The sequence below is a fragment of the Chiloscyllium punctatum genome, chromosome 38 (genome assembly GCF_047496795.1).
Source record: "Chiloscyllium punctatum isolate Juve2018m chromosome 38, sChiPun1.3, whole genome shotgun sequence".
NCBI lineage: Eukaryota > Metazoa > Chordata > Chondrichthyes > Orectolobiformes > Hemiscylliidae > Chiloscyllium > Chiloscyllium punctatum.
In genome coordinates, this window is record NC_092776.1 from 63,188,549 (window position 1) to 63,211,949 (window position 23,401).

The following is a 23,401-nucleotide window of genomic DNA, read 5'->3' on the forward strand; positions in this document are numbered from 1 at the left end:
AAAGGGCGTCGCCGCAAGACAGGGACAGTAATCTCACAAATTAAAACTGTTATCTGTTTTAAAACTGTCTAGTTGTGGAAATGTCGCTAATTGCCATACGTGAGTTCTACCAATATTGTACTTCAAATGGGGAAAATCCGTCCAAGGTCATTGTAACGTGGGCATTAACAGAATAAACGTTGACAATGTCCAGACTGATTGAAGAAAGGGATAGCTTATGTCAGTGTCTGTCAGTTTGGTCAAGCTGCACTTGGGGAAGACTGTGTGAGATCTGTCTGGAGTGAATGTCACCAAGCCCATTGCTCCGCCCCTCGGATATACACACATTGCAACTCCTAGCAGCTGGACCAGGAAACCGTTCCTGCAAGCACTGCTCTCATCAACGCTCGTCGCTGGTTAGACATTTGGGAGAGTAATCGCCACGCCTTGGTATTTGCAGATCTTGGGATTGTGAGAAAGTTCGCTGGAAATCCCTTATCAGGTCATCTTGATAGTGAGCTGGGTCTCTGTGATAGTGATCTGGGTCTCTGAGTGATTAGTGAGCTGGGTCTGAGTGTTAGCTGGCTCTCTTAGTGAGCTGGGTCCTGTGATCGTGAGCTGGGTCTCTGAAATAGTGAGCTGTGTCTTTGCGGGATAGGGGGCTGGAGCTGGGTCTCGCTAGTGAAGTGGATTGGGAAGTTTGGCTCCAAATAGGGACAGAGAGTTTGGGTGAGTGTAGGGATGGTGGAATTACGTCTGTATAGGACGGGGTGTTTAGGTCTGTATTAGGGACGAGGGGATTTGGGTCTGCATAGAGACGCGGGGCTTGGGACTGCACAGGGGCAGGACAAGAGATTTGGGTCTATATTGGGACGAGGGTTGGGAGGAGGGGTCTGGTTCTGGCCTGGGACAGGGGGTTTGCGTCTGTGTCGGGACGCAGTTGGTCTGTATAGGGGGAGTTGTGAAGTGTGGAGGCGGTGAGAGCTCAGGCTGGGAGTGAAATTGGGATGAACGGCGAGACAGAAGCGGATCTGAATGAGTCTGAGGTCAGTGCCAACGGCACCTTGGCCAATGCATTTGCCCAGCCAGCCTGGCAGGTGGGTCTCTGGGCAATCGCTTACTCAGTGATCATCTTGACTGCTGTCTCTGGCAATGTGATCGTGGTTTGGATTATTCTTGCTCATCAGAGGATGCGGACTGTCACCAATTACTTTCTGCTGAGCCTTGCGGTGGGGGACGCCTCCATGGCTGCGTTCAACACCGCCTTCAATTTCATCTACGCCGTGCACAACGATTGGTACTTCGGCCCGCACTATTGCCGCTTCCAAAACCTCCTGCCCATCACTGCCGTGTTCGCCAGCATATACTCAATGACGGCCATTGCCCTGGACAGGTAAATAACTCTCTACCCGGGACTGACACCCTGGGACAGCTCTCCACCCGCAACAGTCAGAGGGTTATAGAGTCACAGAGAACGGAAACAGAGTTTTAGGTCCAACTTCTCCGAGCCCACCAGATATTCTAAATTAATCTAGTCCCATTTGCAGGCGTTTGGCCCATATCCCTCTAAACCCGTCCTATTCATATACCCATCTAGATGCCTTTTAAAAGTTGTAATTGTACCAGCCTCTACCACTTCCTCCGGCAGCTGGTTCCATACACTATTCTGCCTGAAAAGTTATTATGGAGATAGTGTGATTAAAAAGGCATTAAGATTGATCAGCTTGGATTGTATGAAATAGTTGTACAGGTTTGGTGAGCTGAATTGCAGATTCCTATTCCTATGTTCCTGTGAAAGGTAGCTTCTCAGGTAGCGATATATCTCTGTGCTTTCTCTTTATGGCAACATTTAACATTACAAGGCATTTCCAAAGTAACTGTTAGGTTTCCTGCAGGCTCATTTCTCCCTGGCTCTCGGGGAGAAAAGCTTCTAATGTCTTTCAACATTTGTTCCATTCAGCCCACATCCTTTGTCTTAGGGAAAATGTTAGAAGCTGTTACTAAATAATTTGCAACTGGACATTCGGACAACTTCAATGTAATCAGGCTGAGTTCACATCGTTTTGTCGTCATGTTGCACATTCCCACAGTGTCTGCGTGGGTTTCCTTCAGGTGCTCCAGTCTCCTCCCACAGTCCAAAGATGTGCAGGCCAGGTGAATTGGCCATGCTAACTTGCCCATAGTGTTCAGGGATATTTAGGTCGGTGCATTTTTTGGGGGCTAAATGAAGGTACTCGGGGAGGAGAATGGGTCTGGGTGGGTTTTTCTTTGGAGGATCGGTGTGGGCCAAATGGCCTGTTTCCTTACTGTTGAGATTCTATGATTTTGTGATGTTTGACCAATATATTTGAGTCCTTTGAGGAAGTAAAATATGCTGTGAATAAAGAGGAACCAATGAATGTATTGTACATAGATTTCCAGAAGACTTTTGATAAAGGTGCCACATTGTTGGTTATTGTGGAAAATAAAAGCTCATAGTGGAGGGAGTAGTATATTGACATGAAAAGAAAAGTGGCTAACAGGAACCAATAGGCATACTTCAGGTTGACAAGAGGGGTACCACAGGGATTGGTGCTGGGGCCTCAACTATTTGCAATTTATATCAATGATTTAAATGAAAGGACTAAATATATGGTCACCAAATTTGCTGATGAGATGAACTATAGCAGATAAGAGCAAGAGTAGGTCATTCCACACCTCGAGTCTGCTCCCACATTCATTACGATCATGGCGTATAATTAAGTTCAATTACCTACTTTTTTCTAAGTTACTGTAGCAATTATTACTTCTTTACTTATGTCGTCTTCACAACTTACTTTCCTCCCAGAAAGTGGGAGTGGGAGTGGTAGAGTCAGATTCATTGGCGACCTTTAAGCGGCATTTAGATAGGTACATGGATGGGTGCTTAATCTAGGATAGAAGTTCGGCACAACATCGTGGGCCGAAGGGCCTGTTCTGTGCTGTATTGTTCTATGTTCTATGTTCTATGTTCTAAAGTAAGGAAAAACAAAAGACCTGAGGATTGGGAAAAGTTTAAAAATCAGCAAAGGGATTGATTAAGAAAGGGAAAATGAGAGTAAGCTTACAGTGATCTTTAGAATTCACTGTAAAAGTTTCTATAGTATGTAAAGAGAAAAAGACTGATGGAACTAATATTGGTCTCTTACTGTCAGAAATGTGTGACTTTACAATGGAGAAGAAAGACATTTCTGACAAACTAATTTTTATACTTAACTTCTGTCTTCATAAAGGAAGACATGAATAACATACCGGAAACGATGGGGAACACTGGGTTTATTGAGAGGGAGGAGCTGGAGCAAATCTGTACTAGTTGAGAAAAGATGTTGGGGAAATTGACGCATTGAAGGCTGATAGCTTACTGAATTTATCCCCAGATAATCTACATCTCAGAATTCCAAAAACCGTACTTAGGTTTACACAGATGATTTAGAGTTGGGGACCAAATATAGTGTGTCAAGTTCACAGATGATACTAAGATGAGTAATAGAGCAAAGTATACAGAGAACACTGAAAGTCTTGTTATGGAGAAATTATAGAGAATCACCAGGAGACACAGAAGTAGGTCTTTTATTTGCAAACAAAAAACCGCGACACTGAGAAAGCAGATTTTCGAATGCCCATGAACCCCAGGGTCCGTGGATTTTTATATCTTTTTTAAATCATGTTTCTGTTAGCTTATCAGCATGTCCAACTATATTAATCACAGTACATAGAACATAGAACATAGAACAATACAGCGCAGTACAGGCCCTTCGGCCCTCGATGTTGCGCCGATCAAAGCCCACCTAACCTACACTAACCCACTATCCTCCATATACCTATCCAATGCCCGCTTAAATACCCATAAAGAGGGAGAGTCCACTACTGCTACTGGCAGGGCATTCCATGATCTTACGACTCGCTGAGTGAAGAACCTACCCCTAACATCAGTCCTATATCTACCCCCCCTTAATTTAAAGCTATGCCCCCTTGTAATAGCTGACTCCATACGCGGAAAAAGGTTCTCACTGTCAACCCTATCTAACCCCCTAATCATCTTGTACACCTCTATCAAATCACCCCTAAACCTTCTTTTCTCCAAAGAAAACAACCCCAAGTGCCTCAGCCTTTCCTCATAGGATCTTCCTACCATACCAGGCAACATCCTGGTAAACTTCCTCTGCACCCGTTCCACTGCCTCCACATCCTTCCTATAGTATGGCGACCAAAACTGCACACAATATTCCAGAAGCGGCCGCACCAGAGTCTTATACAACTGCAGCATGACCTCAGGACTCCGGAACTCAATTCCTCTACCAATAAAAGCCAGTACGCCATATGCCTTCTTCACTGCACTATTTACCTGGGTGGCAACTTTCAGAGATCTGTGTACATGGACACCAAGATCCCTCTGCTCTTCCACACTACCAAGTAGTCTACCATTAGCCCAGTAATCCATCTTTTTATTACTCTTACCAAAGTGAATCACTTCACACTTAGCTACATTGAACTCCATTTGCCACCTTTCTGCCCAGCTCTGCAGCTTCTCTATATCCCGCTGTAACCTGCCATATCCTTCCTCACTGTCTACAACTCCTCCGACTTTCGTATCATCCGCAAACTTGCTCACCCAACCTTCTAACCCTTCCTCCAGGTCATTTATAAAAATGACAAACAGCAATGGTCCCAAAACAGATCCTTGCGGAACACCACTAGTGACGGCACTCCAAGATGAATCTTTGCCATCAACTACTACCCTCTGTCTTCTTCCAGAGAGCCAATTCCTAATCCAAACCTCCAACTCACCCTCAATGCCATATCTCTGTATTTTCTGCAGTAGCCTACCATGGGGGACCTTATCAAACGCCTTACTAAAATCCATATATACTACATCTACCGCTTTCCCCTCATCTACCTCCTTCGTCACCTTCTCAAAGAATTCAATAAGGTTTGTGAGGCACGACCTGCCCTTTACAAAACCATGCTGACTATCCTTGATCACATCATTCTTATCCAGATGTGCATAAATCCTATCCCTTATAATTCTCTCTAAGACTTTGCCCACAACAGAAGTGAGACTCACTGGCCTATAGTTACTAGGATTATCCCTACTCCCCTTCTTGAACAAGGGAACCACGTTTGCTAGCCTCCAGTCCTCTGGCACTACTCCTGTCGACAAAGAGGACACAAAAATCAAGGCCAATGGCTCTGCAATCTCCTCCCTTGCTTCCCAGAGAATCCTAGGATAAATGCCATCAGGCCCAGGGGACTTATCTATTTTCACCCTTGCCAGAATTTCCAACACCTCTTCTCTACATATCTCAAAGCCATCCATTCTACTTATTCGTGCCTCAGTATTCATATCGACAACAATGTCCTGTTCCTGAGTGAATACTGACGAAAAGTATTCATTCAGCGCCTCCCCAATCTCTTCAGCCTCCACACGCAACTTCCCATTACTATCCTTGATTGGACCTATTCCTTCCCTAGTCATTCTTTTATTCCTAACATACCTATAGAAAGCCTTAGGGTTTTCCCTAATCCTACCAACTAAGGAAAGTACCTCACTGTAGCTACACAATAAACCAGTAATGGTAGTTCCCATGATCTCTTTAGTTGTACATTCTACTTAATGTTATTCTAATGTCAGGGTTAGATATTTATTACTAACTCTGCAACAGTGATCTTCATCCCAGACTAACCTGTCATGATAGATATTTAGCTATTCCATCTATTACAATAGTCTCCTGTCTCAAGCCGATTCTGCTAACTATTAATTAGATATTTTAATGTCATGTCCCAAATATTTATAGTCCCAATCCTGTCATAATAACACTTAACAGAGAAACTTGCTTGATTACTTGTGTTATCTCATCTCGCCAAAGATATTTTCAGCCTTAACCTTACTCTGCTAATTGGTGTAAGAGCATTCCACTATTCTTATCCCATCCTGCCTTCCACAGACCACAGATTGCCAGTGGTCTTCATGCTTTAACCATTTCCATGCTTTCATGTTCTTTATTTTCCAAATTCCCCCCTTTGAGACCTACTGGTCTCACCTAGAGAAAGAAGACAATAAGCTCAGCCCCTCTTGTGCCCAATACAAACAATGTAGGTCCCAACACGGACTAAATAATTTTCAGAGTCTGAGACTTAAAGGGTCATTCCTCCATTCCTAGGCCAAAAACCTGTCCTCCAATAACCAGAACAGGAAAAGAAATCCAAGATTCATCACAATCTATGACCCGTGCGTTCTTCAGAAGTATCATTGATGTCTCCACATGGACATATTCCTTGCACCGTGGCAGTTATCAGATCATAATAGTAGAGTGGTGGGGTTCCGTCAGAGGTGCAGGCACTTCCTGGGGTAGCTGAAATGACCACAAGTTGCCATATAGTGACATGAACTAAAAAGGACTTAATAAAAGGTAAAGCACAACAAAAGACAAAGGCAACAGCAAGAAAAACTGCACCTACAATAAGACCAATCTTGACAAACCATGCTGCCCAAAACCCTAATATATTATTTAGCCAATCAAAAGCCTGATGACCAAACCCCGCATTGTCTTTTAGCTCCTGTCTTAGAGTCTTTAGCTTTTTCATTGCTTTAGTAAAAGATCCCCCAGGGCTAGTGGTGTTAGGTATAAAGGTACAGCAATGTTCCCCAAACATCACACAAACCTGTCTGTTTTGCCATGTCATTTTGATAGTAGCATCCAATTGTTCTCCCAAGGCCACAAGGGCATCATCAGTATAATTGATAAATCTCTGCTGGTTGTAATAAATGTAATTAATCCATTCAGCATTCTTGCTAACCCCTATCACTGGGCTGAGAGCCTCCCAGACTGTGGCAATCTCATTGCGGGCCTTAAACTCATTAGGAATATCTCTTGGCTATCCTATGCTATCAATCCGAATTGTCAGATCAGGGATATACCACCGCTTAGTTCGGCGCAAAGCTGACTGTGATGTAGCATCAAGCTGCATGTCTGGCAATATAACTACCTCGTGTAGGAGCATTACACCGGCACAGCTGCCACTCCAGTCAGCGGCAGCGTTGGGTGCAGCCCCCCTTTCTTATCACACAGCCACCGCGTATCTGCCAGTGGGACATGTTGAGAATTTAAAACAGCCCCAAATGTGGTGTCCACCTCTAATTCAATCGTATTCCCACAAAGACCCTTAAAATAGCCTACTGGTGTGGAGCCATTTTGCTTAAAGCATTTAAAACTCAACCCTTCCCGTATCCTGAAAGCAGCCACGGGGAACGTGTAATTAGTCTTATTGGTGGACCATTGGGTACTATAGCCACACCACCGTTGGAGTTACTGCCTGCCCATGTCATCCTGCTGATAGAATGTAGAGGTCTGAAGTAGAAGGCACTAAAACGGGCAATGCAATTGCCTGTAAATTGATAAATCATCCGGATTAAGAGGTCGGCTAGCGTGCTGCAAAGGCCATTGAGTACAGGTGGTCGACTTATAAGACATGGGGACAACATAGTATGAGGGGGTTGCGTTAGTACACAAGAAACAGTCCTGTCTAGCCATCATTACAGCCGTATAGTTTGCCCATTGATACCAGTGATTGTCATGGGCATGTACCCATGTTAGGGCAGCAAGGTCTGCACTTCTAATATGTCTTTGCCTCCCAGCCTGAATGACCCTGGTATTATCAGTCCAGGTCTGCCAAGTTACTGATCTCCAAGTCAGAGTATGCAGGTCGGGCATCAGAGAGGGGGGTATCAGGGCATCCCCCATGTCTTCCCTATCCCTGCTGCCAGGAGAACTATGCTCCACATCTCCATCACAATCATTTCTGGAATGATCAGTATCCCCAAGAACTTCACTTGTACCTTGTTCGGAACCCTATTGAGGGGTGCTAGCCTCCTGTGTAGCCTGCCCGTGTCCAAGTTCCTCAGCCTCAGCTCCACTTACCCCAGTTAGTTGTGCTGGTGAGAGAGCTTTAGTACAATGATTAAGGTGGTACCATATGTGTCATCCTTCCACTTGGATGGTGGTCTGTGATGCCTTAGGTCACTACGAAGGGTCCCTCTCTCCTCGGCTCATTCCAGCGTCTTTGAAAAACCCGCACATACACCCAATCCCCGGGTTTAATAGGTCCTTCCTCATTGACAGGTGTTGGTTCCCTTTGTGTTTCCTGCAGGTGGATAGTCTCATGTATCATAGTTAGCTGCTGCATATATTGCTTAAATTCTAAGCTTAACCGCTCCAAGCTAGGCCCTTTGTATGGGCCTCTCTACCTGGGCACTGGCATAGGTCTACCTGTGAGCATCTCATGCGGTGTTAGATTGGTCATGTGATTAGTCTGCATGCAATAACTCATTAGCGCCAGCAGCAGTGCATCAACCCAATTAAGGTGGGTGGCATGGTGGCACAGTGGTTAGCACTGCTGCCTCACAGCACCAGAGACCCGGGTTCAATTCCCGCCTCAGGCGACAGACTGTGCGGAGTTTGCACATTCTCCCCTTGTCTGTGTGGGTTTCCTCTGAGTGCTCTGGTTTCCTCCCACAGTCCAAAAACGTGCAGGTTAGGTGCATCGGCCATGCTAAGTTGCCCGTAGTGTTAGCTGAAGGGGTAAATGTAGGGGGTATGGGTCTGGGTGGGTTGCGCTTCAGCGGGTCGGTGTGGACTTGTTGGGCCGAAGGGCCTGTTTCCACACTGTAAGTAATCTAATCTAAGGTTGGTGTTTAATTTGGCTTTCAATGTCCCATTGTTCCTTTCCATCATACCCTGTGAGTGGGGATGATACACACACCCAAACCTCTGTTTGATTCTCAAAGACTGCAGCACCAACTTAACTACTTTCTGAATGAAGACAGACCCATTGTCTAAGCTGATCTCCAATGGTATACCAAACCTTGGGATACCTTAATTTGTCAGAAATTTCACTACTGTCCCAGCTCCTGGTTTCAACTTGACTCCCACCTGGCTTGCTGATTTCCCTCTCCCCAGATCTATATCATGCTGCGATCACAAAGTGGCTAGTAATGCATCCAATTGCTCATTACCATATTGATCGTCTGCACTGTCACTGGCATGCTTTGCTGGGGTGTTACCTTGACTTCGTTTGGTTTCCTTGTCAAGTTGCAGCATGCTAGGATTTTAATATAGCTGCCATCCCCAGATTCCCAAGCCCCTGTCGTGAGGATATGCCATACACTCACTGTTTCTACATGCCTGGCCATAGGTCCTAAGTCTTTAGATTGATACCCCTTATTACTAGTAAAGTTACATGTGGTGCGGCGCCTGATATACTATACCACTTTTCCAGGAACGCATTTCTCTCTATTTGCAGGATCATTCCCTGCTCCCCTTCACTTCTCGAATGTTAGAGAGTAGTGACTTCCCGCTGCCACTGCCTCTTTAACACCTCATCTGAGACTCAAATATCACTGTACAGTGCAGCTCAGACTTAGGTGGTCTTGCTTTAGTCAACATCGTCAACACTTCTGCTTCCCACATCTCCCAAATGTCTTGAATATTACTTGCTATATCCCCTATCCAATAAACATTAATATCTTTAACTTCTTGCATCACTCATTGTGTATTGGCCTTTTCTACGACCAAAGCCTGCTGTGTGCACTCCAATCTTACCTCTAATTGTAGTAAAGTATCCCCACCTAACAAGTTAATTGGCATCTCTTTAGGCACTAATATTGGCAGAACTATCTCCCTACCTTCCATTTCTAATCTTACTGGAGCTGTAAATTGAGTTAACTGAATTCCCTGAGAACCCTACAATTTTAATAAATTTACTTGACATGGGAAGGTGAGAGGCATACCACAGCTCTACACAAGTTTATGTAGCTCCAGTATCTATCATCACCGGTGTCTGCCGCCCTTCTATATTAATTTGTATTACTGGTTCTTGATCAGCCTCCCATGCTACTACAAGTGCCCCTACCCATCCAGGTTCTCAGGGCATCCCTAACACATTCCATACGGGTTAACAGGTCCTGCTGGGCCTGTAGGTGTCTGGGAAGTGGCCACTGGGGATTCCCACTGTCTAGGCCTGCTGTAGCACAGAGAGGGGCCCGATCCAATAAGGGCAATTTCTCCTAAAGTGGCCTGGTTGGTGGCTTCCCCAGCACATCATTTCTGGCCCCCTCTGTGCCTGATTATTTATCATGTACCTTAGTCCCCCTTAGTCCCCTTGGGGACCCCAGTTTTGTTTAGGCTGTTGTTTAAATCTGCCCTGCCCTGGATACGTCACCTGCGGGAAAGCTTCTCTAAAAACCTCCATTGCTGGCAAGGGACTTTCTGGCCCCTGTCTGGCTACCTGATAGGACCCCCCTTGTGCTGGTACTTGGTTCACTCCAGTGTTCATTACTGTGTCAGTTCTTATTGGCAACACCTTTTTAGCCTTCTCTTTTTCTTTCTTTTTAAGCTCTTTGAGCTGCATTTGCGCCAGCTTCCTTTGCGCCTCCTTTTGCTGTTCAGACAGTTTCTTTTTGTCTTTTCGAAACCTTTCAACTGCATGAGCTACATGATCTCTAAATTCTTGGTGGCTCATTGATGAAGAAGGGCTTATGCCCGAAACGTCGATTCTCCTGTACCTTTGATGCTGCCTGACCTGCTGCGCTTTTCCAGCAACACATTTTTAGGCTCATTGATGATGTCAGACCCACCACCTCCTCCAGTCTTGACCTGACTTGGGAAGGCAATGCCTCAATGGTGGAATTTTGGAACATTGTGGTCAGCAACTGATTAGTCTCTATGTCTTGCTCTGTTTCCAGTCTCCACTTCTTTAACTGTTTCTCCAAGTATCCAGCCAGGTTTTCACTTTCTCCCAGTGGATCCCCCCTCAGAGCCTGGGGGTCCATTTTGGGTGGATAACAGACTCTTAAGGCCTGCCATACATTATGTCTCACTCGATCAAACCCGACTCCGTCAATCATTGGATTGTCTGCCGCATTTTTCAAACGGGCTCAGATCATTATTTCCTTTAACTTCGGGAGCCCTACCAACCTCACCAGTGCCTTCAAGTCTCCTATAGCCAGCAATCGCCCTGTGGTTTCATCTTCAAAAGCCCTGATCCACTTTCCTGCTCCTTCATGTAAACAGGGCAGCGCATTCTTCAGCCCTTCCAGATCCTGAGTTCCCCAAGGAATGCATTGTGGGTTTCTCCCCTCTTTTATAAGGAGTGGTAGCATCTTTCCCTGTTGGCCTTTTTCCATTGACCGACACTACTTCTCAATAAACCCTCCTCAGGCTCTGAGTCCGATGCTATTTCTAATTCCTCCCATTCTTTAGGTACTGGGGCCTTTTTCTTTCCTTGTCTCTCATCATCCCTTTCTGCTTGCTCTGTGTCACTTTCACTGCTTTTCTCTTCAGCCCTTCTTTTGTATTGCATTGAGTATTCCTCAATTGCTTTTTGTTTCCTTAGCCCATGCAGCACACTAATCTCATATTTCAGCTTTTCCTGCTCTCCTCGTATGGCTTCTATTTGCTCCTGCCTGTCCCTTTTCTTTCTTTCTCTTCTTTCCCTCAGTTCATTTTTGTCTTCCGCACTTCCATCCTATTCTAACTGTTCTTCTATTTCTAATGTTCCCTTTATTACTGGAAACTGCTTCACTGCCTCTTCATTTGAGTAGGGAGGAAGTCTATTCAACTCCTCCACATCTGGGTGAGGCGGCGGTGGTGGGGGGGGGGGGGGGTGGCGGGGGGCTGATTCCTGCTTTTCTGTTTCCTGAAACTGCTCAGCTTGTTCTTTTGCAGCTTTCCTAGTCACCACAGGTGCCTGACAAGCTACCTTCAGTTCCTCACCCTCTTTCCCGAAAAGTTTCAGTATTTCCATCTCCAGATCCTTTTTTTGGCTTCTATTTTTAGATTTATCTTTTAGATTAGATTACTTACAGTGTGGAAACAGGCCCTTCGGCCCAACAAGTCCACACCGCCCCGCCGAAGTGCAACCCACCCATACCCCTACATCTACCCCTTACCTAACACTACGGGCAATTTAGCATGGCCAATTCACCTGACCTGCACATCTTTTGGACTGTGGGAGGAAACCGGAGCACACGGGGAGAATGTGCAAACTCCACACAGTCAGTCGCCTGAAGCAGGAATTGAACCCAGGTCTCTGGCGCTATGAGGCAGCAGTGCTAACCACTGTGCCACCGTGCCTGAGGCTTATAGTTCTTAATTAGTCCTTCCATCTCATTGCACATATGTATATCAAAGGTACCTTCTTTTGGCCTTTTAGTCAATAAATCCTTAGTTCCTTTTTCCCATTTCTCAGAAATTTTTACAATATCATTTCTTGCCACTAGAAATTTCTTACTCAGTTTCTCAACTGCAGTGCCTTTATCCATTCTAACATATATTTCAGTCCAGCTAATGTATTATCTTTGCTGTCATAAATCACTTCCTCATACCATTCAAGTCTGGTAGGGCTTTGTCAGTAGTATAAGCAATCCCTAACTTTATAACTTGCAATTGTCCCTTCTATCAATCCTAAATGTCCTCAATTGCAGTTAGTTAATACACACAACCTATTTTCATTCATTCAGTCTAAACCAATCTAACACTTCACCTTCAAAATGCACCAATCACTAACAGTTTCTTAAGAAATTTCTCTCTCAAAAAAAAATCTTAAATTCTAACAGTGTAAAATAAAATCAAAATACTCCTGGATCTTGAGCTCCAGGGAAACAAAACACAAACATTTAACCACCAACAAACAATTATGCATACAAATCAGATCACAAAGATTAAACTATAAACTCTCTCTCACACACACACAGAATTTCTGCAAGCTACAGCTGCTCTCTCTCTCTCTCTCTATCTCACACACACACACACACACACACACACACACACACACACCAGCCAAGAACGTGGCTGTAATTCAATCTCTGTCAGCCAGAGCCTTACTTAAACAGACCCTTTGTTCATTTCCAAAAGTCCTATTATCCTACAGGCCTTATCTATAACATTTAACAGTCTAGTAACATTATAACACTATGACTATTCTCTGCTATTTCACTTTTAATCATCCACTACCAATCTGCCGGCGTTCTAAACAGGTCTACCAGTGCTTCCAGTAAAACAATTTCCCCATATTTATTCTGCCCTATCTATTTATAGGGTCTTACAAAACAATTGCCCCTTCTTTATTCTGCCCTGTCTTTTTATCGGGTCTTATAAAACAATTTCCCCTTCTTTATTCTGCCAAATCTATCTATAGGGTCTTATATACACCACCGTGGACTTTTTACTCAGACAATTGCTACGTTTTATTCTTACTCACCCCCTACCCCACTGCGCAGTTTTCTTGACCAATTCTCCACGTCTCCTTCAGCAACAATTTATCTCTTGCCTTTGGATATTGGATCGAAGAGCCCCTCCGGCAGGTTCCCGCATCTCCATGTGCCCAAGGACCATTCCAAGCCAACAAAATATAGTCCGAATTCAGCAAAAATGCGAACCTTTTTTTGTTAAGTACCCTTATTCTGTCAGTCTCGGGAATGCCCCTGGTGGACCAAGAAGCGCCCTGTTACTGCTGCCCTCTGTCCAGGTGGGTCTCTGCACGACCCTGCTCGCAGCGCCAAATTTGTTGTGGAGAAAATATAGAGAATCACCAGGAGACACAGAGAGTTCGTCAAGAAGTAGGTCTTTTATTTGCAAACAAAAAACCATGACACTGAGAAAGCAGATTCTCGAATGCCCATGAACCCCAGGGTCCCTGGATTTTTATATTTTTTTAATCATGTTTCTGTTAGCTTATTAGCATGTCCAACTATATTAACCAAAGTACCTCACTGTAGCTACACAATAAACCAGTAATGGTAGTTCCCATTATCTCTTTAGTTGTACATTCTACTTAAGGTTATTCTAATGTTATGGTTAGATATTTATTGCTAACTCTGCAACAGTGAATTTCCATCCCAGACTAACCTGTCATGATAGATATTTAGCTATTCCATCTATTACAATAGTCTCCTGTCTTAAGCTGACTCTGCTAACTATTAATTAGATATTTTAATGTCATGTCCCAAATATTTATGGTCCCAATCCTGTCATAATAATACTTAACTTGCTTGATTCTTGTGTTATCTCATCTTGCCATAGTGATCTTTCAGCCTTAACCTTACTCTGCTAATTGGTGTAAGAGCATTCCACTATTCTTATCCCATCCTGCCTTCCACAGACCACAGATTGTCAGTGGTCTTCATGCTTTAACCATTTCCATGCTTTCATGTTCTTTATTTGCCATAGTGTGCAGGGGGATATAGTTAGGTTGAGTGAGTGGGCAAGGCTCTGGCAGGTGGAGTACAAAGAACAAAGTACAACTCAGCACAAGAACAGGCCCTTCAGCCCTCCAAGCCTGCGCTGCCACATTTTTCTCTTTCATACTAAAACTGTCTTCACTTACAGGATCCATATCCAATGTTAGTAAATGTGAGGTCATCTATTTTAGTTGGAATAACAGCAAAATTAACGATTATCTAAATGGTGGGACAAAGCGAAGACTGCAGATGCTGGAGGCATCTAAATGGTGAAAACTTGCAGTACACTGCTGTGCAGAGGGACCTGGGTGTCCTTATGTATGAATCAGTAAAAGTTAGTTTGCAGGTGCATCAGGTAACTAAGAAAGCAAATGGAATATTGTCCTTCATTGCCAAACCTGGATGTACTGGCGCTGAAGGGTTCACTAGGTTGCTTCCAGAATTGAGAGGGTTGGCTTATCATAGAATCATAGAATATCTACAGTGTGTAAACAGCCCATTTGGCCCACCAAGTTCACTCTTACCCTCTGAAGAATATCCCACCCAGACCCATTCCCCTACTCTATTTCACTACATTTCCCCTGACTAATGCACCTAGCCTCCATGTCCCTAAACACTGTGGGCAATTTAACATGGCCAATTGGCCTAACCTGCACACCTTTGGACCGTGGGAGGAAATCGGAACAAACTCCACACATACAGTTGCCTGAGGCTGGAATCAAACCCAGGTCCCTGGTGCTGTGAGGCAGTAGTGCTAACCACTGAGTACATTTGGGACTATACTCATTGGAATTTAGAAGAATGAGGAGGGATCTAATAGAAACATATAAGATTGTGAAAGGAATAGATAAGATAGAAGCAGAGAGGTTGTATCCACTAGAACTAGGGCATAGCCCCAAAATAAGGGATAGCAGATTTAGGACTGAGTTGAGGAGGGAACGTCTTCTCCCAAAGGATTGTGGATCTGTGAAATTCTCTGCCTAATGAAGCAGATGAAGCTACCTCGTTGAATGTTTTTAAAGCAAAGATAGACAGATTTTTTAACAGGAAAGGAATTAAGGGTTATGGTGAGTGGGAGGATAAGTGGAACTGAGTCCAAGAACAGATGAGCCGTGATCTTATTGAATAGTGAGCAGGCTCAATGGGCTTATTTCTTTTATTCTTATATTTTATACAGACAAAAGTAAATGATATAGAGATTTTTTGAGTGAAGGGGCAAAGATTCAGCCAATGGAGTATAATATGGGAAAATATAAAATTGTCTATTTTGGCGGGAAGGATAACAAAGAAATATATTATGTAGATGGTGAGAGTTTGTAGAGATCTGGGTGTCCTCATGCATGCAAGTATTGAGTAAATCTAATCGGATGTTAGCATTTATTGCAAGGGAAATTAAATACAAAAGTAAAGAAGTTGATCTTCAGTTATAGAGGGTACTGATGACAGCACATCTGAAGTATCATGCACAATATTAGTCAGCTTATTTAAGGAAGGATATAAAAGCATTGGGAGGAAATTTTCAGATTTCTATTTGAGTTTCTTCCTCTTGGCAACCAGATCACATGTTCATATTTTGGAGCAAAGGTGTTCTTAGCAGGACTCCATCTCCATCTCCTTTTCAGTCTGTTTTAAACACAACTGTCTTGTAAAGGCCAGTACTCATGATATTTCCCCCAAAAAACAGAGCAGTAATGATTTTTATTCCTTATTGATATCAAAATATAACAAATTGCACCATTGTAAACAACTGAAGAACAAATGTATTACGCACTGTAACATTCTTCCTCTTGTGAGACATTTTGCAATTATTCATATTGTGATGGTAATATTCTATGGCCTAGTCCATGCGGTCATTTAAATTTAAAATGCAGTGTGAGTTCTGAAAGTCTCAACTGTCTTTTAAATGAGGATTTAATTTACTAATAATATTCTCTCAATATTTGTAAAATATCTTTATTTTCATTTTGCTTAAGCAATGCAGCTTTTCTGTATTCTTGGCCAGAAGACTATATTGTGGTTCTACATTTTTCATGTTGCTTTCCAAAATCTGTATTGGATTGTGCATAGTCTAATCCCTGAGATAATATATGTGATGGGACCAAATGCTTCACAGATTGTTAGGTCTGGTTAACTTTATCAAGAGCAACTTTAGTAATTGCTGCCAAGCCACCTGGCTTTTGAATACTGGTGGCTGTGAATTGTAAACAAAAGAGAAATTCCCTGTCCACATTCTGGGTTCAGTAATTTGCTTTATCCTTCTTGAAAGCCAGACACTAAGTTATCATCAGGGCTTTCAATTTGCAACACAGACTTCTGTTCAGTTTTTAATGCCTTCAATGTCTGCAATTTTTTTAATGTCTTAGTCTATGAAAAACATTTCAACCAGCAAATCACCTGACAAGTGACGAAGGATAATTGAATTAATCTTATCCTGTTTGTATTCTTTATCATTCCCGATGAAGGGCTTTTGCCCGAAATGTTGATTTTCCTGCTCCTCGTATGCTGCCTGAGCTGCTATGCTTCTTCAGCAACCACTCTAATCTTGACTCTGATCTCCAGCATCTGCAGTCCTCACTTTCACCTGTTTGTATTCTGTCAGGTCTGCTTGAACTGAAAGAGATCATAAATTATTTTTTACAAATCTTTTATTGTTTTATTTTGCTTGTGCCATTCATATAATGCAAGTTGATTACAACCTTTGGAAAATTCTAGTCAGCAGAAACCAAGACAGAGCTCAAACACACAGTCTTATAATGTGTAGACCTCACAGTCAACAAACGCAAGAGAATAGTAAACATGTCTTTCTATCAGGGTCAGGTTAAATAAAATGTGCACTATATACACATTATGCTTGAAATGGCATGAATGGTCAATCGTCCAGCTTGTACAGTGACCAGAGGCATTGAAGCTGCCCAGGAAACTAAATTAACTCATTTCAAAAGTCTTCCATATAAGCAAAATTTCTCTGGTTTCTGAAAAGTTTAATCATAATTTCTGGACCCATTTTTGCAGTCTCTTAAGAATCCTTCTGCTGTTAACATTAAGTCAGGCTGCGAAGAATCTAACCATCTGCTAATATTCAGTATGCTTTTACAATCCAAATCAGTTACGTCTACAAGATCATCAATGGAACAGCCAGACTCCAGGCATGCCTCAAGTCCAAATAAGCCTCCTTGAAACCTAGTTCCAAATGTCTTATACTGTATTTAATTGAAAAGTGAACCAAGTGTCTACCCACACCAATCTCATTTGCTGCATCATTGTCAATTTTAAAAAGGAATCCTGTAACTCTTGCCCTCCCTAGCTAAAACTGAACTACCTGCCTTATCCTCCTTGACTGTCTGATGATCACATAATCACTTTCTTCCCAAAGCCCCTTACTCTATGAGGTGACCATCTCCAGAAGAATATAGCTGCCTGGCTAACTGCAGTAATGCCAGCTATTGCTTTAGCTCCTCGAACTGATAACATTTCCTGCACGCGATTGTCTAGGACACAAGAAATGTCCTAGTGTTTATACATGCTACAGGATGTATGCTTGATAGGGGTGGTATGGTGGCTCAGTGGTTAGCACTGCTGCCTCACAGCACCAGGGAGCCAGGTTTGATTCTAGCCTCGGGTGACTGTCTGTGTGGAGTTTGCACATTCTTCCCGTGTTCTGCGTGGGTTTCCTCCGGGTGCTCCGATTTCCTCCCACAGTCTAAAGATGTGCAGGTTAGGTGAATTGGTCATGCTAAATTGCCCACAGAGTTAGGTGCATTAGTTAGGGGGAATAGGTCTGGGTGGGTTACTCTTCGGAGGGTCAGTGTGGGCTTGTTGGGCCAAAGGGCCTGTTTCCACACTGTAGGGAATCTAATCTTCCATAACTCCACTGATTAGATTATTACACTGAAAGCTGTGAAACAACATTGTACATTACTCTGAATCACACAGTACTATAGACAGCTTGACGTAACTGTGCAGTTGATATTCCTCGGCCAGTCCGCTTTACAGATTGCACAAAATGGGTGTGGAAGCCTTGTTGGAATGTTAGAGCTTACTTCCTAGATGCTTTTAAAGGGAAGTTATAAAAGCACCTAATGTAAAACAAAAGAGTGGAGGAATAGGGTTGGGTGAAGTAAGATTGGAGGATGTCTGTGTGGAGCGTGATCATTGATTTGGATAGGTTGAGCCAAATGGAAATGTTTGATGTAATTGTAACAAGAGGATAATATTGAGATCTGATTATCTGCGGTATAACACTTGTTGTATTTCACCACATAGGTACATTGCCATCATCCACCCTTTGAAGCCCAGGCTGTCGTCCAGCTCAACTAAGCTAGTGATTGGGGTTATTTGGTTCCTGGCCCTGGCTCTAGCATTCCCACAGTGTTTCTATGCCCGCATTGTGCAATCAGAAAGCCGTGTGATCTGTAAGGTGGACTGGCCTGGGGATGTCGGAGGACAACATCAATTGACGTAAGAATATATTATCAGTTCCTTCCACTGGTAACTCTACTGCTACAAACGTTACTAATTGTGTACATTTACAAATGAGGACAATTATCCAAAAATAATTTCCACAATTTCATGGGGGAAAATAACATTCTCAAATCTGTAGAAATTTTCATCTCAAGCAACCTACAATTTATGGTGCAAGGACACGAGCCACTTGTAATGAGAAATTATGTGCAAATAACTGTGTTTCATTGGAAGAACCTGTAACAGTATTATAGGTTTGAACTTTTGTTGGTTTGAGGAATTGGTAATTGTGCTTCAACTTGTGATTTGAAAGCTGGTAAGGATCAGAGAAAAGCATTTGCTTTATTATTATCCAAACTGATTGCTGGGTTCCAGTTATGTCAAGGCTGTTTTTGTTGCTATCATTCCAGCATAACACAGTTGATGATCAGTAATGCCCCGACATGTAAGGGTTTAGATTCCTTTATTTTTGTGACCACCTGCAACTGACCTGATTCCCAGATTAAGTTTCTGTACTTTTCTAGGACCAGGGAATGTTTCAGTAAAATCCAGCTAAGATTTGCCAGATGACTATGGGTGCAGCATTTGCCATAGTATGGCAATTCAGAGTGATTCCATTATGTTCTGTCTTCACATCATTTGGCACTGTCACTGCATGAAACGGGACAGACTTTGAATAGGGCTAGCAATTCAAGAGTCAGCATCCATGAGGTGCTTGTGGGCCTTCTACAGCAGCAGAACTGTAACCTCATGGCCCAGCATATCCCCATTCAACTCTTACCATCCAGCCAGGGGATCAATTCTAGTTCAATGAAGAGGACAGGAGGACATGCCAGGAGCATGGCATACACCTGACTGTGTGGAAAATTGCCCAAGTATGTCCTATAATCAAAAAGCATGACAAATCCAACCAAGCCAATTACCACTCCATCAGTCTACTGTTGATCATCAGTAAAGTGATGGAAGATGTCATCAACAGTGCTATTAAGCGGTACCTGCTCAGCAAAAACCTGCTTAGTGACACATAGTTTGAGTTTGCCAGGGCCACTCACCTCCTGACCTCACTATAGCCTTGGTTCAAACATGGACAAAAGGCCTGAGTTCCATAGATAAGGTGAGAGTGGCAACCCTTGACATCAAGGCTGCATTCAACCAAGCGTGGCATCAAGGAGCCAAAACAAAACTGGAATCAGTGGGAATCAGGTGAAGTTCTTTGCTGGTTTGAGTCGTGTCTGGCACATAGGAAGACAGTTGTGGTTGTTGGAGGCCAGTCATCTCTGCTCCAGGATGTCTCTACAGGAGTTCCTCAGGATAATGTCCTAGGCACAACCATCTTCAGCTACTTCATCAATGACCTTCCCTCCACCACAAGGTTAGAAGTGGGGATGTTTGCCAGTAATTGCACAATATTCAGCACCATTTGTGATTTCTCAGATGCTGAAACAGTCCATGTTCAAATACACAAAATCTGCACAATATCCAGGCTTGGGCTAATAAGTGGCAAGTAACGTTCATGCCACACAAGTGCTGGGCTGTAACCATCACCAACAAGAGACAATCTAATTACTGGTCCTTGACATTGAATGGTGTTGCCATCACTGAATCACCTACTATTAATATCCTTTGGGTTACCATTTACCAGTAACTCAACTGAACTTAGCAGGTAAACATAACGGCTACAAGAGTAGGTCAGAGGCTAGGAATATTGTGGTGAGTAACTCACTTCCTGACCCCTCAAAACCTGTCCACCATCTACAAGACACAACTCAGGAGTGTGATGGAATGCTGCCCACTTGCCTGGATGGCCCACCATCTACAACACACAAGAAAGTTAAAGCCATTCAAGACAAATCAGCCCACTTTGATTGGCATAGAAACTAGAACTTTACAGTGTAGTACAAGCCCTTTGGCCCCCGACCTGTGAAACCAATCTGAAGCCTATCTAACCCACATGATTCCATTATCATCCATATGTCTATCCAATGACCATTTAAATGCTCTTAAAGTTGGCGATTCTACTAATGTTGCAGGCAGGCCATTCCATGCCCCTACTACTCTTTAAGTAAAGAAGCTACCTCTGACATCTGTTCTATATCTATCACCCCTCAAATTAAAGCTGTGTCCCCTTGTACTAGCCATCACCATCTGAGGAAAAAGGCTCTCACTGTCCACTCTATCTAACCCTCTGATTATCTTATATGTCTCATTAAGTCATCTCTCAAACTTCTTCTAACAAAAACAGTCTGAAGTTCCTCAGCCTTTCCTTGTAAGGCCTTCCCTCCATACCAGGCAACATCCTAGTAAATCTCCCCTGAACCTTTTCCAAAGCTTTCACATCCTTCCTATAATGCGGTGACCAGAACTGTACACAATACTCCAAGTGCGGCCGCACCACAGTTTTGTACAGCTGCAGCATGAGGTCATGGCTCAGAAACTCAATCCCTCCACTAATAAGAGCTAACACACCATATGCCTTCTTAATAACCCTATCAACCTGGGTGGCAACTTTGTGTGATCTATGTACATAGATACCAAGATCTCTCTGCTCATCTACACTACCAAGAATCTTATCATTAGCCCATACTCTTTATTCCTGTTGCTCCTTCCAAAGTGAATCACCTCACACTTTTCTGCATTAAACTCCATTTGCCACTTCTCAGCCCAGCTCTGCAGCTTATCTATGTCTATCTGTAACCCACAACATCCTTTGGCACTATCTATAACTCTACCGACCTTAGTGTCATCCGCAAATTTACTAACCCATCCTTCTATGCCCTCATCCAGGTAATTTATAAAAATGACAAACAGCAGTGGCCCCAAAATAGATCCTTGCGGTATACCACTAGTAACTGAACTCCGGGATGAACGTTTCGCATCAACCACCACCCTCTGTCTTCTTTCAGCTAGCCAATCTCTGAGTCCAAACTGTCAAAACACTCTCAATCCCATGCCTCCGTATTTTGTGCAGAAGCCTACCGTGGGGAACCTTATCAAACTCCTCACTGAAATGCATATACACCACATCAACCGCTTTACCCTCATCCACCTGTTTGATTGCCTTCTCAAAGAAGTCAATAAGTTTGTGTGGTATGATCTACCCTTCACAAAACCATGTTGACTATCCTTAATCAACTTATTCCTTTCTAGATGATTATAAATTTCATCTCTGATAACCTTTTCAAACACTTTAACCACAACCGAAGTGAGGCTCACTGGTCGCTAATTACCAGGGTTATCTCTACTCCCCTTCTTGAACAAGGGGACAACACTTGCTATCCTTCAGTCTTCTGGTACTATTCCTGGAGTCAATGACAACATAAAGATCAAAGGCAATCCCTGGCTTCCCAGAGAATCTTAGGACAAATCCCATCTGGCCCAGGGGACTTATCTAATCTCACACTTTCCAGAATTGCTAACATTTCCTTCTTGTGCACCTCAATTCCATCTATTCCAGCAGCCTGTATCTCAATATTCTCCTCAACAACAATGTCTTTTTCCAGTGTGATTACTGACGAAAAATATTCATTTAGTGCTTCCAGTATCTCCTCTGACTTCACGCACAACCTCCCACTACTATCCTTGATTGGCCCCAATCTTAGCTTAAAAATGTGTTGCTGGAAAAGCGCAGCAGGTCAGGCAGCATCAAAGGAGAAGGAAAATCGATGTTTCGGGCATAAGGAGGAGGGTGTGCCAAGCAGGCTAAGAAAAAAGGTAGGGAGGAGGGACTTGGGAGAGGGGTGTTGGGAATGCGATAGGTGGAAGGAGGTTAAGGTGAGGGTGATGGGCCGGATAGGGGGTGGGGGCAGAGAGGTCGGGAAGAAGATTGCAGGTCAAGAAGGCGGTGCTGAGTCTGAGGGTTGGAACTGAGAAAAGGTGGGGGGAGGGGAAATGAGGAAACTGGAGAAATCTGTATTCATCCCTTGTGGTTGGAGGGTTCCTAGGCAGAAGATGAGGCCCTCTTCCTCCAGGCGTTGTGTTGCCATGGTCTGGCGATGGAGGAGGCCAAAGACCTGCATGTCCTTGGCGGAGTGGGAGGGGGAATTAAAGTGTTCAGCCACGGGGCAGTTGGGTTGGTTGGTGTGGGTGTCCCAGAGGTGTTCTCTGAAACGTTCCGCAAGTAGGCGGCCTGTCTCCCTAATGTATAGGAGGCCACATCGGGTTCAGCGGATGCAGTAAATGATGTGTGTGGAGGTGCAGGTGAATTTCTGATGGATATTGAAGGATCCCTTGGGGCCTTGGAGGGAAGTGAGGGGGGGACGTGTGGGCGCAAGTTTTGCATTTTTTGCGGTTGCAGGGGAAGGTGCCGGGAGTGGAGGTTGGGTTGGTGGGGGGTGTGGATCTGACAAGGGAATTGCCGTGGGAGTGGTCTTTCCGGAACACTGATAGGAGTGGGGAGGGAAATATATCCTTGGTGGTGGGGTCCGTTTGGAGGTGGCGGAAATGACAAAGGATGATCCGATGTATCTGGAGGTTGGTGGGGTGGTAGGTGAGGACTAGTTGGGTTCTGTCCTGGTGGCGATTGGAGGGGCAGGATTCAAGGGCGGAGGAGCGGGAAGTGGAGGAGATGTGGTGGAGAGCATCGTCAACCACGTCTGAGGGGAAATTACGCTCTTTGGAGAAGGAGGCCATCTGGGTTGTTCAGTATTGGAATTGGTCCTCCTGGGAGCAGATACGGTGAAGGCAAAGGAATTGGGAATATGGGATGGC

The 23,401-nt window shown here is 43.9% G+C and overlaps 1 protein-coding gene across 1 annotated transcript in view; it reads left to right on the top strand.

Annotated features, from left to right (window-relative positions):
* The first annotated feature begins 986 nt into the window (after nt 1-986).
* Nucleotides 987-23,401, top strand: part of tacr2 (tachykinin receptor 2) — a 102,252-nt gene continuing 79,837 nt past the window's right edge. The window contains exons 1-2 of the mRNA XM_072558014.1: nt 987-1,372; nt 18,497-18,691. Of these exons, the coding sequence (XP_072414115.1) occupies nt 987-1,372; nt 18,497-18,691 (581 nt within the window). The remainder of the gene's footprint in view (nt 1,373-18,496; nt 18,692-23,401) is intronic.